General features: G+C 58.6%; 1 protein-coding gene across 1 annotated transcript in view; it reads left to right on the forward strand.

The window, feature by feature from the left end:
- The first annotated feature begins 333 nt into the window (after positions 1 to 333).
- The window catches only part of LOC117009595 (symplekin-like), a 28,526-nt gene continuing 10,597 nt past the window's right edge, over positions 334 to 18,262 (forward strand). The window contains exons 1-14 of the mRNA XM_033083860.1: positions 334 to 343; positions 426 to 601; positions 2,379 to 2,529; positions 3,685 to 3,898; positions 4,816 to 4,861; positions 5,266 to 5,370; positions 6,506 to 6,741; positions 8,659 to 8,740; positions 10,740 to 10,853; positions 12,819 to 12,966; positions 15,624 to 15,784; positions 17,408 to 17,516; positions 17,599 to 17,699; positions 17,798 to 17,888. Of these exons, the coding sequence (XP_032939751.1) occupies positions 334 to 343; positions 426 to 601; positions 2,379 to 2,529; positions 3,685 to 3,898; positions 4,816 to 4,861; positions 5,266 to 5,370; positions 6,506 to 6,741; positions 8,659 to 8,740; positions 10,740 to 10,853; positions 12,819 to 12,966; positions 15,624 to 15,784; positions 17,408 to 17,516; positions 17,599 to 17,699; positions 17,798 to 17,888 (1,744 nt within the window). The remainder of the gene's footprint in view (positions 344 to 425; positions 602 to 2,378; positions 2,530 to 3,684; positions 3,899 to 4,815; positions 4,862 to 5,265; positions 5,371 to 6,505; positions 6,742 to 8,658; positions 8,741 to 10,739; positions 10,854 to 12,818; positions 12,967 to 15,623; positions 15,785 to 17,407; positions 17,517 to 17,598; positions 17,700 to 17,797; positions 17,889 to 18,262) is intronic.

Here is an 18,262-nt window from a genome sequence, read left to right on the forward strand (position 1 = left end):
CAGTGCCACCCAGTGTCATCCCAGTCCCTTTTTGGGGACACTTGGTGACATTAAACCCCCCCAGTGTCACCCAGTGTCACCCAGTGTCATCCCAGTCCCTTTTTGGGGACACTTGGTGACATTAAACCCCGCAGTGTCACCCAGTGTCATCCCAGTGTCACCCCAGCCCTTTTTGGGGACACTAGGTGACATTGAACCCCTCCCCAGTGTCACCCAGTGTCATCCCAGTGTCATCCCATTCCTTTTTGGGGACACTTGGTGACATTAAACCCCCCCTCCAGTCCCTCCTGGTCCCCTCCTGGTGACACTGGGGGAGGGGGGAGGTGACATTAAATGTCCCTCAGTTCCTCCTGGTGACACTGGGGGAGGTGACATTAAATGTCCCTCCGTTCCTCCTGGAGGCCACCCCTGTTGGTGACACTCAGGGACCCTCGCTGTCCCCACAGAGCCACCCCTGGGCGAGGATGACGAGGACAAGGACCTGGAGGCGCCGGCCGTGGCCGTGGCCAAAGTGGCCGGAGCGGCCGCGGGACCCTCGGACACCGACATCACCGCGGAGTTCCTGCAGCCACTGCTGACCCCTGAGAACGTGGCCAACCTGGTCAGGGGACATTGGGGACACTGGGGGGGTGACATTGTCCTGCAGCCACTGCTGACCCCTGAGAACGTGGCCAACCTGGTCAGGGGACACTGGGGACATTGGGGACAGTGTGTGGGGGGTGACATTGTCCTGCAGCCACTGCTGACCCCTGAGAACGTGGCCAACCTGGTCAGGGGACATTGGGGACATTGGGGACACCTGGGGGGTGACATTGTCCTGCAGCCACTGCTGGCCACTGAGAACGTGGCCAACCTGGTCAGGGGACATTGGGGACATTGGGGACATCTGGGGGGTGACATTGTCCTGCAGCCACTGCTGACCCCTGAGAACGTGGCCAACCTGGTCAGGGGACATTGGGGACATTGGGGACACCTGGGGGGTGACATTGTCCTGCAGCCACTGCTGGCCACTGAGAACGTGGCCAACCTGGTCAGGGGACATTGGGGACATTGGGGACACTTGGGGGGGTGTGACATTGTCCTGCAGCCACTGCTGACCCCTGAGAACGTGGCCAACCTGGTCAGGGGACATTGGGGACACTGGGGACACTTTGGGGGTGTGACGCTGTCCTGCAGCCACTGCTGACCCCTGAGAACGTGGCCAACCTGGTCAGGGGACATTGGGGACATTGGGGACATTGGGGGGGTGACATTGTCCTGCAGCCACTGCTGACCCCTGAGAACGTGGCCAACCTGGTCAGGGGACATTGGGGACATTGGGGACACCTGGGGGGGTGACACTGCCTGGAGTCACTGCTGACCCCTGAGAACGTGACCAACCTGGTCAGGGGACACTGGGGACAGTTTGGGGACACCTGGGGGGGGTGACACCTGTCCTACAGTCAGTGCTGACCCCTGAGAACGTGACCAACCTGGTCAGGGGACATTGGGGACACCTGGGGACACTTGGGGACACTTGGGTGGGGGTGTGACACCTGTGTCACCTGTGCTGCAGCTGCTGCTGGCCCCTGAGAATGTCCCCAACCTGGTCAGGGGACATTGGGGACACTTTGGGGTGGGCTCTGGGGGGTGTTGAGGTGTTTTCTGTGTCCCTGAGATATTTTTGAGGTCCCTGGGGCAGTTTTAGGTTCCCTGAGGCAGTTTTAGGTTCTCTGATGTATTTTTGGGATCCCTGGGATGTTTTTAGGATCCCTGATGTGTTTTTGCCCCCCCAGGTGCTGATCAGCACGGTGTACCTGAGGCAGTTTTGGGTTCCCTGAGATATTTTGGGATCCCTGATGTATTTTTGGGATCCCTGATGTGTGTTTTCCCCCCCCAGGTGCTGATCAGCACGGTGTACCTGAGGCAGTTTTGGGATCTCTGAGCTGTTTTTGGGATCCCTGATGTGTTTTTACGATCCCTGATGTGTTTTTAGGATCCCTGAGCTGTTTTCCCCCCCCAGGTGCTGATCAGCATGGTGTACCTGGGGCAGTTTTGGGGTCCCTGATGTATTTTTAGGATCCCTGATGTGTTTTTACGATCCCTGATGTGTTTTTATGATCCCTGATGTGTATTTTTACCCCCCCAGGTGCTGATCAGCATGGTGTACCTGAGGCAGTTTTGGGTTCTCTGAGATATTTTTAGGATCCCTGATGTATTTTCATGGTCCCTGATGTATTTTTGGGATCCCTGATGTCTGTTTTTGCCCCCCCAGGTGCTGATCAGCACGGTGTACCTGGGGCAGTTTTGGGTTCTCTGATGTATTTTTGGGATCCCTGATGTATTTTTGGGATCCCTGATGTATTTTCATGATCCCTGATGTATTTTCCCCCCCCCAGGTGCTGATCAGCATGGTGTACCTGCCCGAGGCCATGCCTGCCTCCTTCCAGGCCACCTACACGCCGGTGGAGTCGGCCGGCACCGAGGCGCAGATCAAGCACCTGGCGCGGCTCATGGCCACGCAGATGACGGCGGCGGGGCTGGGGCCAGGTCAGGGGACAGCAGGGGACACCCCAGACACTCCTGGGACCCCTCTGGGACACCCCCAGACACCTCTGGGACACCCCATTCCCACCCCATTCCCAGTGTTCCCACCCCATTCCCAGCATTCCCACCCCATTCCCAGCATTCCCACCCCATTCCCAGTGTTCCCACCCCATTCCCACCCCGTTCATCATTCCCACCCCATTCCCACCCCATTCCCATTTCCCCCATTCCCACCCCATTCCCATCCCATCCCTCATTCCCAGCATTCCCACCCCATTCCCAACATTCCCACCCCATTCTCAGTGTCCCCAATTCCCCATTCCCATTTCCCCACCCCATTCCCAGTGTCCCCCATCCCTCGTTCCCCAATCCCACCCCATTCCCATTCCCACCCCGTTCCCAGTGCTCCTCACCCCATTCCCACCCCATTCCCATTTTCCCCATCCCTCATTCCCCATTCCCAGTGCTCTCCATTCCCATTTACCCCATTCCCATTCCCAGTGTCCCCCATTCCCACCCCATTCCCATTCCCCATTTCCATTTCCATTCCCATTCCCCATTCCCATTCCCACCCCATTCCCATTTCCCCACCCCATTCCCAGTGTCCCCCATCCCTCATTTCCCATTCCCATTTCCCCACCCCATTCCCAGTGTCCCCCATTCCCAGTGTCCCCACCCCATTCCCATTTTCCCCATTCCCCATTCCCCACCCCATTCCCATTTTCCCCATTCCCATTTTCCCCATTCCCATTTTCCCCACCCCATTTCCAGTGTCCCCATCCCTCATTCCCCATTTCCATTTTCCCCACCCCATTCCCATGTTCCCCATTCCCAGTGTCCCCATTCCCAATGTCCCCATTCCCATTCCCATTTTCCCCATTCCCATTTTCCCCATTCCCATTTTCCCCATTCCCATTTTCCCCATTCCCATTTTCCCCATTCCCATTTTCCCCATTCCCATTTTCCCCATTTCCATTTTCCCCACCCCATTCCCCATTCCCCATTCCCAGTGTCCCCATTCCCAATGTCCCCATTCCCATTCCCAGTGTCCCCATTCCCATTGTCCCCATTCCCATTGTCCCCATTCCCATTTTCCCCATTCCCATTTTCCCCATTCCCTGTTCCCATTCCCATTGTCCCCATTGTTCCCATTCCCAGGTGTGGAGCAGACCAAGCTGCTGCGGGAGGAGCCCAAGGAGGAGAAGGTGGCCAAACCGGACGGCGTGGTGGTCATCAAGCGGCGCCTGTCGGCCCTGGGCCAGGGCCAGGCCATCGCCGTGCTGGGCGCCCACGGCTCGGCCGCCGGGCTGCTGGACGAGACCCCCCAGGCCAAGCGCCGGCCCGAGCCCATCATGCCGGCCACGCAGCCACGGTCAGTGGCCAAATGGCCAAAGGGGTTTGGGGTGGGATGGGTCACTCAGCCATGGTCAGTGACCAGCTGGCCCGAGCCCATCATGCCGGCCACGCAGCCACGGTCAGTGGCCAAATGGCCAAAGGGGGTTTGGGGTCATCCATGGTCAGTGACCAGCTGGCCCGAGCCCATCATGCCGGCCACGCAGCCACGGTCAGTGGCCAAAGGGGGTTTGGGGTCATCCATGGTCAGTGGCCAAAGGGGGTTTGGGGTCATCCATGGTCGGTGGACAGCTGGCCCGAGCCCATCATGCCGGCCACGCAGCCACGGTCAGTGGCCAAAGGGGGTTTGGGTCATCCATGGTCAGTGGCCAGCTGGGGTTTGGGGTCATCCATGGTCTGTGGCCAAATGGGGTTTGGGGTCATCCATGGTGAGTGGCCAAAGGGGGTTTGGGGTCATCCGTGGTCAGTGGCCAAATGGGGTTTGGGGTCATCCATGGTCAGTGGCCAGCTGGCCTGAGCCCATCATGCCGGCCACGCAGCCACGCTCTGGTGCCGGGGGCCGTAAGAAGGTGTTCCGGCTCTGACCCCAATCCCATTAATCTCAATCCCATTAATCCCATTAATCCCATTAATCCCATTAATCCCAATCCCATTCCAGGCTGGCCGGTGCAGGTGGCTGTAAGAAGGTGTTCCGACTCAGCGAGGTGCTGACCCCAATCCCAATCCCATTAATCCCAATCCCATTCCAGGCTGGCCGGCGCAGGTGGCCGTAAGAAGGTGTTCCGGCTCTGACCCCAATCCCAATCCCATTAATCCCAATCCCATTAATCCCAATCCCATTCCAGCCTGGCAGGCGCTGGGGGCCGTAAGAAGGTGTTCCGGCTCAGCGAGGTGCTGACCCCAATCCCAGTCCCATTAATCCCAATCCCGTTTTAGCCTGGCAGGTGCCGGGGGCCGTAAGAAGGTGTTCCGGCTCAGCGAGGTGCTGACCCCAATCCCAATCCCATTAATCCCAATCCCATTAATCCCATTCCCATTTCTGGTTCCAGGTTACCTGGCGCAGGTGGCCGTAAGAAGGTGTTCCGGCTCAGCGAGGTGCTGACCCCAATCCCAATCCCATTAATCCCATTCCCATTTCTGGTTCCAGGCTGGCCGGTGCTGGGGGCCGTAAGAAGGTGTTCCGGCTCAGCGAGGTGCTGACCCCAATCCCAATCCCAATCCCATTAATCCCAATCCCATTCCAGGTTAGCTGGCGCAGGTGGCCGTAAGAAGGTGTTCCGGCTCAGCGAGGTGCTCTGACCCCAATCCCAATCCCATTAATCCCATTAATCCCATTCCAGGCTGGCTGGTGCCGGGGGCCGTAAGAAGGTGTTCCGGCTCAGTGAGGTGCTGAAGCCGCTCAGCGAGGTGCAGGTGGAGAAGCTCAAGCTCGGCGCCGTGCGGAGAATCCTGCGCTCCGAGAGGGCCGTGGCGGCCAGCGGGGCTGCCCAGGTACGCCTGGGGACACCTGGGACACCTGGGGACACCTGGGGACACCTGGGGACAGCTGAGATACCCGTGGGGACACCTGGGATATACCTGGGGACACCTGGGGACACCTGGGCACACCTGTGGACCTGGACAGCATTGACTAATCCCTGAGTATCTCTTGAGTAACCATTGAATGACCCCTGGCTGACCCCTGAGTAACCCCTGAGTAACCTCTGAGTGACCTTCCAGGCCCGAGTGAAGATCCTGGCCTTGCTGGTGACGCAGTAACAGTGACCCTTGACTAATCCCTGAGTATCCCTTGAGTAACCATTGAATATCCATTAAATGACCATTGAATGACCACTGAGTAACCTGTGAGTGACCCTGAGTGACCTTCCAGGCCCGAGTGAAGATCCTGGCCTCGCTGGTGACGCAGTGACAGTGACCTTTGACTAATCCCTGAGTATCCCTTGAGTAACCATTGAATATCCATTAAATGACCATTGAATGACCCCTGAGTGACCCTGGGTGACCCCTCAGGCCCGAGTGAAGATCCTGGCCTCGCTGGTGACGCAGTTCGAGGTGCCCCTTGAGTATCTCTTGACTAATCCCTGAGTATCTCTTGAGTAACCATTGAATATCCATTAAATGACCATTGAATGACCCCTGAGTAACCTCTGAGTGACCTTCCAGGCCCGAGTGAAGATCCTGGCCTCGCTGGTGACGCAGTAACAGTGACCACTGACTAATCCCTGAGTATCCCTTGAGTATCCCTTGAGTAACCATTGAATATCCATTGAATATCCATTGAATGACCCCTGAGTGACCCTTGAGTGACCCTGGCTGTCCCCTCAGGCGCGAGTGAAGATCCTGGCCTCACTGGTGATGCAGTAACAGTGACCATTGACTAATCCCTGAGTATCCCTTGAGTATCCCTTGAGTAACCATTGAATGACCCCTGAGTGACCCTTGGGTGACCCTGGCTGTCCCCTCAGGCGCGAGTGAAGATCCTGACCTCACTGGTGACGCAGTAACTGTGACCTTTGAGTGACCCTTGACTAATCCCTGAGTATCCCTTGAGTAACCATTGAATATCCATTGAATGACCCCCGAGTGACCCTGAATGACCCCTGGGTGACCCTGGCTGTCCCCTCAGGCCCGAGTGAAGATCCTGGCCTCGCTGGTGACGCAGTTCGAGGTGCCCCTCAAGGGCGAGGTGCTCTCCTTCATCCTGGACGACGTGCGCGGGCGCCTGGACCTGGCGTTCGCGTGGCTGTTCCAGGAGTACAACGCGCACCTGGCGCGCGGCGGCGCCGGCGGCCTGGAGCGCTACGACGAGTGCCTGATCGGGCTGCTGGCCGGGCTGCAGGAGAAACCCGACCAGAAGGACGGGTAGGGGACATGGGGGTGGCTTGGGGACACTGGGATGGGGACACTGGGATGGAGACACCGGGGTGGGTTGGTGTCACTGGGATGGGGACACCGGGGTTGGGTTGATGTCACTGGGGTTGGGTTGGTGTCACTGGGATGGGGACACTGGGCATGGATTGGTGTCAGCAGGATTGGGTTGGTGTCACTGGGTTGGGGACACCAGGGGTGGGTTGGGGACACTGGGATGGGGACATCAGGGATGGGATGGTGTCACTGGGTCGGGTTGATGTCACTGGGATGGGGACACCAGGGTTGTGTTGGTGTCACTGGGATGGGGACACTGGGGTTGTGTTGGTGTCACTGGGATGGGTTGGTGTCACTGGGAATGGGACACCAGGATTGGGTTGGTGTCACTGGGAATGGGACACCAGGGTTGGGTTGGTGTCACCAAGATTGTGTTGGTGTCACTGGGATGGGGACACCAGGTTTGGGTTGGTGTCACTGGGAATGGGACACCAGGGTTGGGTTGGTGTCACCAAGATTGTGTTGGTGTCACTGGGATGGGGACACCAGGTTTGGGTTGGTGTCACTGGGATGGGGACATCAGGGATGGGTCGGTGTCACTGGTTGGTGTCACCAGGATTGGGTTGCTGTCACCAAGATTGTGTTGGTGTGACTGGGATGGGGACACCAGGGTTGGGTTGGGGACACTGGGGTTGGGTTGGTGTCACTGGGATGTGTTGGTGTCACTGGGATGGGGACACCAGGGTTGGATTAGTGTCACTGGGTTGGGAACATCAAGGTTGGGTTGGTGTCACCACAAGATTGTGTTGATGTCACTGGGACAGGGACACTGGGGTTGGGTTGGTGTCACTGGGATGGGTTTGTGTGACTGGGATGGGGACACTGGGAATGGGTTGGTGTCGCCTGGGTTGGTGTCACTGGGATGGGGACACCAGGGATGTGTTGGTGTCACTGGATTGGGTTGGTGTCACTGGGTTGGGGACACCGGGGACACCGGGGTGGGTTGAAGTCACTGCGGTTGGGTTAGTGACGCCAGGGTTGGATTGATGTCACCAGGACTGGGTTGGTGTCACTGGGATGGGGACATCAGGGATGGGTTGGGGACACTGCAATGGATTGGTGTCACTGGGATGGGGACACTGGGGATGGGTTGGTGTCACTGCTTGGTGTCACCAGGATTGGGTTGGTGTCACTGGGATGGGGACACTGGGGTTGGGTTGTTGTCACTGGGTTTGTGTCACCTGGGTTGGGTTGGTGTCACTGGGATGGGGACACCGGGGCTGGATTGGTGTCACTCGGTTGTGTCACTTGGGTTAGGTTGGTGTCACTTGGATGGGGACACTGGGCATGGGTTGGTGTCAGCAGGATTGGGTTGGTGTCACTGGGTTGGGGACACCAGGGTTGGGTTGGTGTCACTGGGATGGGGACACCAGGGTTGGGTTGGTGACACTGGGGTTGTGTTGGTGTCACCAAGATTGTGTTGGTGTCACTGGGATGGGGACACCAGGGGTAGGTTGGTGTCACTTGGATGGGCACACTGGGGTTGTGTTGGTGTCACCAGGGTTGGGTTGGTGTCACTGGGATGGGGACACAAGGGATGCGTTGGTGTCACCTGGGTTGGGGACACCAGGATTGGGTTGATGTCACCAGGGTTGGGTTGATGTCACTGGGATGGGTTTGTGTGACTGGGATGGGGACACTGGGAATGGGTTGGTGTCGCCTGGGTTGGTGTCACAGGGATGGGGACACCAGGGTTGGGTTGGTGTCACTGGGATGGGGACATCAGGGTTGTGTTGGTGTCACCAAGGCCGTGCTGGTGTCACTGGTTGGTGTCACCGGGGTTGTGTTGGTGCCACCAAGGCCGTGCTGGCGTCCCCGGTGTCCCCAGCCCGGTGACACTGTCCCTGTCCCCAGGATCTTCACCAAGGTGGTGCTGGAGGCGCCGCTGATCACCGAGAGCGCCCTGGAGGTGATCCGGAAATACTGCGAGGACGAGGTGGGGACACTGGGGACACTGAGGGGACGTGGAGGGGACACTGAGGGGACATCAGGGGACACCCGGGGACACTGAGGGGACATGGAGGGGACACTGAGGGGACACTGAGAGACACTGAGGGGACACCAGGGGACATGGAGGGGACACTGAAGGGACACGGGAGGACACTGGGGGGTCACCAGGGGACATTGAGAGACATCGAGGGGACACTGAGGGGACACTGGGGGGACACCATGGGACACTGAGGGGACACCAGGGGACACTGAGAGACATCAAGAGGACACCAGGGGACACCAGGGGATACTGAGGGGACAGCAGGGGACACAGAGAGGACACTGGGAGGGACACCAGGTGCCACAAGGAGGTTTCAGGGCACAGGTGCCACCCTGAGGTGCCACACAGAGGTGGCACCAGCTGCCAGGTGCCACCCAGAGGTGACACCAGGTGTCACAAGGAGGTGTCAGGATGCTGGTGCCACACAGAGGTGACACCACGTGCCAGGTGACACACAGAGGTGACAGGGCACAGTCACCACCCTGAGGTGACACTGGATCCCAGGTGCCACACAGAGGTGTCACCAGGTGCCACAAGGAGGTGGCAGGGCACAGGTGCCACCCCACAGTGACACCAGGTGCCACACAGAGGTGCCAGGGTGCAGGTGCCACACGGAGGTGACAGGGCACAGTCAGCACCCTGAGGTGCCACACAGAGGTGACACCAGGTGCCAGGTGCCACACAGAGGTGACACCAGGTGCCACAAGGAGGTGACAGGGCTCAGGTGCCACACAGAGGTGACACCCGGTAGCAGGTGGCACACAGAGGTGACACCACATGCCACAAGGAGGTGACACCAGGTAGCAGGTGGCACACAGAGGTGACACCAGGTGTCACACAGAGGTGACACCAGGTGCCACAAAGAGGTGGCAGGATGCAGCTGCCACACAGAGGTGACAGGGCACAGTCACCACCCCAAGGTGACACACAGAGGTGACACCAGGTACCAGGTGCCACAAGGAGGTGACACCAGGTGCCAGGTGCCACACAGAGGTGACACCAGGTGCGCCCCCGAGGTGTCAGGGCACAGGTGCCACACAGAGGTGACACAGAGGTGCCACAAGGAGGTGACACCAGAGGTGCCACAAAGAGGTGACACAGAGGTGCCACAAGGAGGTGACACCATGTGCCAGGTGCCACACAGAGGTGACAGGGCTCAGGTGCCACACAGAGGTGACACCAGGTGCCAGGTGCCACACAGAGGTGACACCAGGTGCCACAAGGAGGTGACAGGGCACGGGTACCACACAGAGGTGACACATAGAGGTGACACCAAGTGCCCCCCTGAGGTGACAAGGCACAGGTGGCACACAGAGGTGACACCAGGTACCAGGTGCCACACAGAGGTGTCATGAGGAGGTGGCAGGTGGCACACAGAGGTGACAGGGCACAGTCAGCACCCTGAGGTGACCAGCCTGAGGTGGCACACAGAGGTGACACCAAGTGCCAGGTGCCACACAGAGGTGTCAGGGCACAGGTGCCACCCAGAGGTGACACCATGTGCCACAAGGAGGTGCCAGGGCTCAGGTGACACACAGAGGTGACACACAGAGATGACACACAGAGGTGACACCAGGTGCCACAAGGAGGTGACACCAGGTACCAGGTGCCACACAGAGGTGACACCAGGTGCGCCCCCGAGGTGTCAGGGCACAGGTGCCACACAGAGGTGACACACAGAGGTGACACCAGGGCTCAGGTGGCACACAGAGGTGCCCCCAGGTGCCAGGTACCACACAGAGGTGATGCCAGGTGCCACCAGGAGGTGACAGGGCTCAGGTGCCACCCTGAGGTGACACAAGGAGGTGACAGGGCACGGGTGCCAGGTGCCACACAAAAGTGACACACAGAGGTGACACCAGGTACCAGGTGCCACAAGGAGGTGTCAGGGCTCAGGTAGCACACAGAGGTGCCCCAGGTGCCAAGTGCCACCCGCTGTCCCCAGAGCCGCGCGTACCTGGGCATGGCCACGCTGCGGGAGCTGATCGCCAAGCGCCCCTCGCGGCAGTTCCAGTACCTGCACGTGCTGCTGGACCTCAGCTCCCACGAGAAGGACAAGGTGGGCTGGGGGATTGGGGGGATTGGGGGGTCCCCAGGGGGTTTGGGGGGTCCCCAGGGGGGTCCTGAGGGTGTCTGGGGGGAATTTGGGGGTCCTGAGGGGATTTTGGGTGTTCCTGAGGGGGTTTGGGGGGTCCTGGGGGGGTTTTGGGGGTCCTGAGGGGGTTTGGGGGGGAATTGGGGGGTCCTGAGGGGGTTTGGGGGGGAATTTGGGGGGTCCTGAGGGGGTTGGGAGGGTCCTCAGGGGGGCTGGGGGGGATTTGGGGGGGATTTGGGGGGTCCTGAGGGGATTTTGGGGGTCCTGAGAGGGTCTTGAGGGGATTTGGGGGGTCCTGAGGGGGTCTGAGGGTTCCCCAGGGGGGTCCTGAGGGGGTTTGGGGGGGATTGAGGGGTCCCCAGGGGAGCTGGGAGGATTGAGGGGGCCCCAGGGTGTGTCCCCAGAGGATTTTGGGGGGTCCTGAGGGTGTCTGGGGGGAATTTGGGGGTCCTGAGGGGATTTTGGGTGTTCCTGAGGGGGTTTCGGGGGTCCTGGGGGGGAATTTGGGGGGTCCTGAGGGGGTTTGGGGGGTCCTCAGGGGGGCTGGGGGGGATTTGGGGGGTCCCCAGGGGGGTCCTGAGAAGATTTTGGGGGTCCTGAGGGGGTCTTGAGAGGGTTTGGGGGGTACCCAGGGGGTCTGGGGGGATTTTGGGGGTCCCTAGGGGATTTTGGGGGATCCCTAGGGGGGTCCTGAGGGGGTCTGGGGGGGATTGAGGGGTCCTGAGGGGGATTGGAGGGTCCCCAGGGGGGCTAGGGGCATTTTGGGGGGGCCCCAGGGGGTCAGGGGGGGATTTGGGGGGTCCCCAGCGGGGTCCTGAGGGGATTTTGGGGGTCCCCAGGGGCTTTGGGGGTCGCTCCCAGCACTAGGCAGGTGATGGTGACAAAGGTGACCCAGATGTGACCCAGGTGTGACCCAGCCAGGTGTTCCCCAGGTGTCCCCAGGTGTGTCATAGGCACTCCCCAGGTGTGACAGGTGTGACAGGTGCCCCCTGGTGTCCCCAGATGCCCTCAGGTGTCCCCAGGTGTGCCAGGTGTCCCTCCCCAGGTCAGCTAGGTGTCCCCAGGTGCCCCCAGGTGTGCCAGGTATCCCCAGGTGCCCCCAGGTTACGCAGGTGTCCCCAGGTGCTCTCAGGTGCCCCCAGGTGTCCCCAGGCACTCCCCAGGTGACGCAGGTGTGTCCCCAGGTGCGGCAGCAGGTGCTGCCCAGGTGTGACACAGGTGCCCCCAGGTGTCCCCAGCTGTCCCCAGGTGTCCCCAGGTGTGCCAGATGCCCCCAGATGCCCCCAGGTGCCCCCAGGCACTCCCCAGGTGTCCCCAGGTGACGCAGGTGTGTCCCCAGGTGCGGCAGCAGGCGCTGCCCAGGTGTACCAGGTGCCCCCAGGTGCCCCCAGGTGACGCGGGTGTGTCCCCAGGTGCGGCAGCAGGCATTCCCAGGTGTCCCCAGGTGCGGCAGCAGGCATTCCCAGGTGTCCCCAGGTGCCCCCAGGTGTCCCCAGGTGCCCCCAGGTGACCCAGGTGTGTCCCCAGGTGTCCCCAGCTGTCCCCAGGTGCCCCCAGGTGACCCGGGTGTGTCCCCAGGTGCGGCAGCAGGCATTCCCAGGTGTCCCCAGGTGTCCCCAGCTGTCCCCAGGTGCCCCCAGGTGTCCCCAGCTGTCCCCAGGTGTCCCCAGGTGACGCGGGTGTGTCCCCAGGTGCGGCAGCAGGCATTCCGAGGTGTCCCCAGGTGTCCCCAGGTGCCCCCAGGTGACCCGGGTGTGTCCCCAGGTGCGGCAGCAGGCGCTGCCCAGGTGTGCCAGGTGTCCCCAGGCATTCCCAGCTGTCCCCAGGTGCCCCCAGGTGACGCGGGTGTGTCCCCAGGTGTCCCCAGGTGACGCAGGTGTGTCCCCAGGTGTCCCCAGGTGTCCCCAGGTGACGCAGGTGTGTCCCCAGGTGCGGCAGCAGGCGCTGCTGTTCATCAAGCGCATGTACGAGAAGGAGCAGCTGCGCGAGTACGTGGAGAAGTTCGCGCTCAATTACCTGCAGCTGCTGGTGCACCCCAACCCCCCCTCGGTGCTGTTTGGGGCTGACAAGGACACAGGTGAGACACAGAGGGGACAGGTGAGACACAGAGGGGACAGGTGAGCTCAGAACGGGACAGGTGAGACCCAAATGGGACAAGGAAAACAAAAATGGGGCAGGGGAAACAAAAATGGGGCAGGGGAAACCAGAATGGGACAGGTGAGCTCCAGATGGGACAGGTGAGACCAAAATGGGACAGGTGAGCCCCAAATGGGGCAGGGAAAACATTAATGGGGCAGGGGACACCAAAATGGGACAGGTGAGCCCCAAATGGGACAGGTGAGACCCAGAGGGGACAGGTGAGCCCAAAACGGGACAGGGAAAACAAAACGGGACAGGTGAGCTCCACATGGGACAGGTGAGACCCAAATGGGACAGGTGAGCCCAAATGGGACAGGTGAGCCAGAGATGGGACAGGTGAGCCCAAATGGGACAGGTGAGCCCCAGAGGGGACAGGTGAGCTCAAAACGGGACAGGTGAGCCCCACATGGGACAGGTGAGCCCCACATGGGACAGGTGAGCCCCAAATGGGACAGGTGAGCCCCAAATGGGACAGGTGAGCCCTAATGGGACAGGTGAGCCCTAAATGGGACAGGTGAGCCCAAAACAGGACAGGTGAGCCCCAAATGGGACAGGTGAGCCCCAAATGGGACAGGTGAGCCCTAATGGGACAGGTGAGCTCCAGATGGGACAGGTGAGACCAAAACAGGACAGGTGAGCCCTAAATGGGACAGGTGAGCCCTAAATGGGACAGGTGAGCCCCAAATGGGACAGGTGAGCCCCAAATGGGACAGGTGAGACCAAAATGGGACAGGTGAGCCCCAAATGGGACAGGTGAGCCCCAAATGGGACAGGTGAGCCCTAAATGGGACAGGTGAGCCCTAAATGGGACAGGTGAGCCAGAAATGGGACAGGTGAGCCCTAATGGGACAGGTGAGCCCTAAATGGGACAGGTGAGCCAGAAATGGGACAGGTGAGCCCTAAATGGGACAGGTGAGCTCAAAATGGGACAGGTGAGCCCTAAATGGGACAGGTGAGCTCAAAATGGGACAGGTGAGCCCGAAATGGGACAGGTGAGCCCCAAACGGGACAGGTGAGCCCTAAATGGGACAGAGAATCCCCAAATGGGCCAGGGAAACCCCGAATGTTTAATGGGAATTCCAGATGTTCAACGGGAATATCAAACGTTCCATGGGAATCCCAAACGGGCCAGGGGAACCCCAGAAGTTCCTTGGGAATCTAGAATGTTCCATGGGGAACCCCAAATGGGCCAGGAAACCCCAAAAGGGCCAGGGGAACCCAGATGTTTAATGGGAATTCCAAATGGGCCAGGGAAATCCTAAATGGGCCAGGGAATCCCAAATGGGCCAGGGAATCCCAAATATTCCATGAGAATCCCAAATGTTTAATGGGAATCCTAAATGGGCCAGGGAATCCTAAATGGGCCAGGGAATCCCAGATATTCCATGAGAATTCCAAATGTTTAATGGGAAACCCCAAATGGGCCAGGAAATCCCAAATATTCCATGAGAATTCCAAATGTTTAATGGGAAACCCCAAATGGGCCAGGGAATCCTAAATGGGCCAGGGAATCCCAAATGTTTAATGGGAATTCCAAATGTTTAATGGGAAACCCCACATGGGCCATGGGAATCCCAAATATTCCATGAGAATCCCAAACGTTTAATGGGAATCCCAAATGTTTAATGGGAAACCCCAAATGGGCCAGGGGAATCCTAAATGGGCCAGATAATCCCAAATGTTCCATGGGAATTCCAGATGTTTAACAGGAAACCCCAAATATTTAATGGGAATCCCAAACTGTGCCAGGGAAAACCCAAATGTTTAATGGGAACCCTAAATGTTCTGTGGGAATCCCAAAAGTTCTCTGGGCATCCCAAATTGTGGCAGGGAATCCCAAAATGGGCCAGGGAATCCCAAATTGTGCCAGGGAATCCCAAAATGGGCCAGGGAATCCCAAATGGGCCAGGGAATCCCAAATTGTGCCAGGGAATCCCAAATTGTACCAGGGAATCCCAAATTGTACCAGGGAATCCCAAATTGTGCCAGGGAATCCCAAATGTTCTTTGGGAATCCCAAATTTTTTATGGAAATCTGAAATGCTTGATGGGAAACCCCAGATGTTTAATGGGAATCCCAAATGTTTGTTCAATGGGAATCCCTGATGTTCCACAGGAATCCGTACCTGTCACTGTCCCTGTCCCATTTCTGTCATTTCTGTCCCCATTTCTGTCCCCAGAGGTGGCAGCCCCCTGGACAGAGGAGACCATCAAGCAGTGCCTGTCCCATTTTTGTCACTTCTGTCCCCATTTTTGTCCCCAGAGGTGGCAGCCCCCTGGACAGAGGAGACCATCAAGCAGTGCCTGTCCCATTTTTGTCACTTCTGTCCCCATTTTTGTCCCCAGAGGTGGCAGCCCCCTGGACAGAGGAGACCATCAAGCAGTGCCTGTCCCATTTTTGTCACTTCTGTCCCCATTTCTGTCCCCAGAGGTGGCAGCCCCCTGGACAGAGGAGACCATCAAGCAGTGCCTGTCCCATTTTTGTCATTTGTGTCCCCGTTTTTGTCACCCAGAGGTGGCAGCCCCCTGGACAGAGGAGACCATCAAGCAGTGCCTGTCCCATTTTTGTCCCCATTATTGTCACTTGTGTCCCCAGAGGTGGCAGCCCCCTGGACAGAGGAGACCATCAAGCAGTGCCTGTACCTGTACCTGGCCCTGCTGCCCCACAACCACAAGCTGATCCATGAACTCGCCTCCGTCTACACCGAGGCCATCGCCGACATCAAGCGCACCGTGCTCAGGGTCATCGAGCAGCCGGTCAGGGACACCGGGGACATTGGGGACACCGGGGACATTTGGGGACACTGGGGACATTGGGGGGATTGGGGACATTGGGGGGATTGGGGACATTGGGGACATTGGGGACATTTAGGAGGTTGGGAATATTTGGGGATATTGGGGGGATTTGAGGACAGTGGGGACATTGGGGACAGTGGGGGACATTTGGGGATGTTGAGGACATTTGGGGGGATTGGGGACACTGGAGACATTGGGGACAGTGGGGGGACACTGGGGACATTGGGGACGCTGGGGGGGATTGGGGACATTGGGGACATTGGGGATATTTGGGACATTGGGGGGGATTGGGGACATTGGGGACATTGGGGACATTGGGGATATTTGGGACATTTGGGGACATTGGGGACATTGGGGACATTTAGGAGGTTGGGAATATTTGGGGATATTGGGGGGATTTGAGGACAGTGGGGACATTGGGGACAGTGGGGGGATATGGGATGTTGGGGACACTGGGGACACTGGGGACATTGGGGGACATTTGGGGATGTTGAGGACATTTGGGGGGATTGGGGACATTGTGGACATTGGGGACATTGGGGAGATTTGGGACATTGGGGACACTGGCAGATTGGGGACACTGGGGATATTGGGGACATTTTGGGATATTGGGGGGATTGGGGACACTGGGGACATTGGGGAGATTGGGGAGATTGGGGACAGTGGGGGGATTTGGGATGTTGGGGACATTGGGGACATTGGGGGGATTTGGGATATTTGGGGGGATTGGGGACAGTGGGGACATTGGGGGATATTGGGGACACTGGGGGACATTGGGGAGATTTGGGACATTGGGGACACTGGGAGGATTGGGGGCACTGGGGGATATTGGGGGCATTGGGGACGTTGGGGACATTGGGGACACTGGGGACATTGGGGACGTTTGGGAATGTTGAGGACATTTGGGGACAGTGCGGGGACACTGGGGACATTGGGGAGATTTGGGACATTGGGGACACTGGGAGGATTGGGGACACTGGGGGATATTGCGGGGATTGGGGACATTTGGGGATGTTGGGGACATTTGGGAACACTGGGGACATTTAGGATATTGGGGGACATTGGGGGATTTGGGGACATTTGGGACATTGGGGACATTTGGGATTTTTGGTGAAATCCCCACTGAAAATTTGGGGATTTTGGGTTTAGAAATGCAGATTTTGTTGAAATTCGGAAATTCTGGGTTTATAAAAATGCAGATTTTGGTGAAATTTGTTGAATTTTGTGTCATTTTTATTCAGATCCGAGGCATGGGCATGAACTCCCCTGTGTAAATTTGGAAATTTTGGGTTTAGAAATGCAGATTTTGGTGACATTTGGAAATTTTGAGTTTAGAAATTCAGATTTTTATTAAATTTGTTGGATTTTTATTCAGATCCGTGGCATGGGCATGAACTGCCCTGTGTAAATTTGGGGATTTTGGGTTTAGAAATGCAGATTTTGGTGACATTTGGAAATTTTGAGTTATTTTTTTTTCAGATTCGTGGCATGGGCATGAACTGCCCTGTGCAAATTTGGAAATTTTGGGTTTAGAAATGCAGATTTTTGTTAAATTTGTTGAATTTTGAGTTATTTTTTTTGCAGATCCGTGGCATGGGCATGAACTCCCCCGAGCTGCTGCTGCTGGTGGAGAACTGCCCCAAGGGCGCCGAGACGCTGGTGACACGCTGCCTGCACAGCCTGACGGACAAAGGTGGGGCTGGGGACACCCAGGGGACACTGGGGGGACACCCAGGGGTGGCACTGATGTCCCCAACGTCCCCTCCCCCCCTCAGTGCCGCCCTCCCCCGAGCTGGTCAAGCGCGTCCGGGACCTTTACCACAAGCGGCTGCCGGACGTCCGCTTCCTGATCCCCGTCCTCAACGGGCTGGAGAAGGTTGGTGTGGCCTTTGTCACCTCCCCTGGTGTCCCCTGGTGTCCCCTGGTGTCCCCTGGTGTCACCTGGGGCTGAGTGGGGCCGTGGTTTTGGTGCAGAAAGAGGTGATCCAGGCGCTGCCCAAGCTGATCAAACTGAACCCCATCGTGGTGAAGGAGGTGTTCAACCGGCTGCTGGGGACACAGCACGGTGAGGGGACACCTGGGGACAGCTGGGGATGGCTTGGGGACAGCTGGGGACAGCTTGGGGACATGGGGATGGCTTTGGAACCGAACTGAACCCCATCGTGGTGAAGGAGGTGTTCAACCGGCTGCTGGGGACACAGCACGGTGAGGGGACAGCTTGGGGACAGCTGGGGACAGCAGGGGACACCTGGGGATGGCTTGGGGACATGGGACAGCTGGGGATGGCTTGGGGATCAAACTGAACCCCATCGTGGTGAAGGAGGTGTTCAACCGGCTGCTGGGGACACAGCACGGTGAGGGGACACCTGGGGACAGCTGGGGACACCTGGGGACATCTGGGGACAGTTTGGGGACAGCTGGGGACACCTGGGGACAGCT

The sequence above is a fragment of the Catharus ustulatus genome, chromosome 34, assembly GCF_009819885.2.
Source record: "Catharus ustulatus isolate bCatUst1 chromosome 34, bCatUst1.pri.v2, whole genome shotgun sequence".
Classification (NCBI taxonomy): Eukaryota; Metazoa; Chordata; class Aves; order Passeriformes; family Turdidae; genus Catharus; species Catharus ustulatus.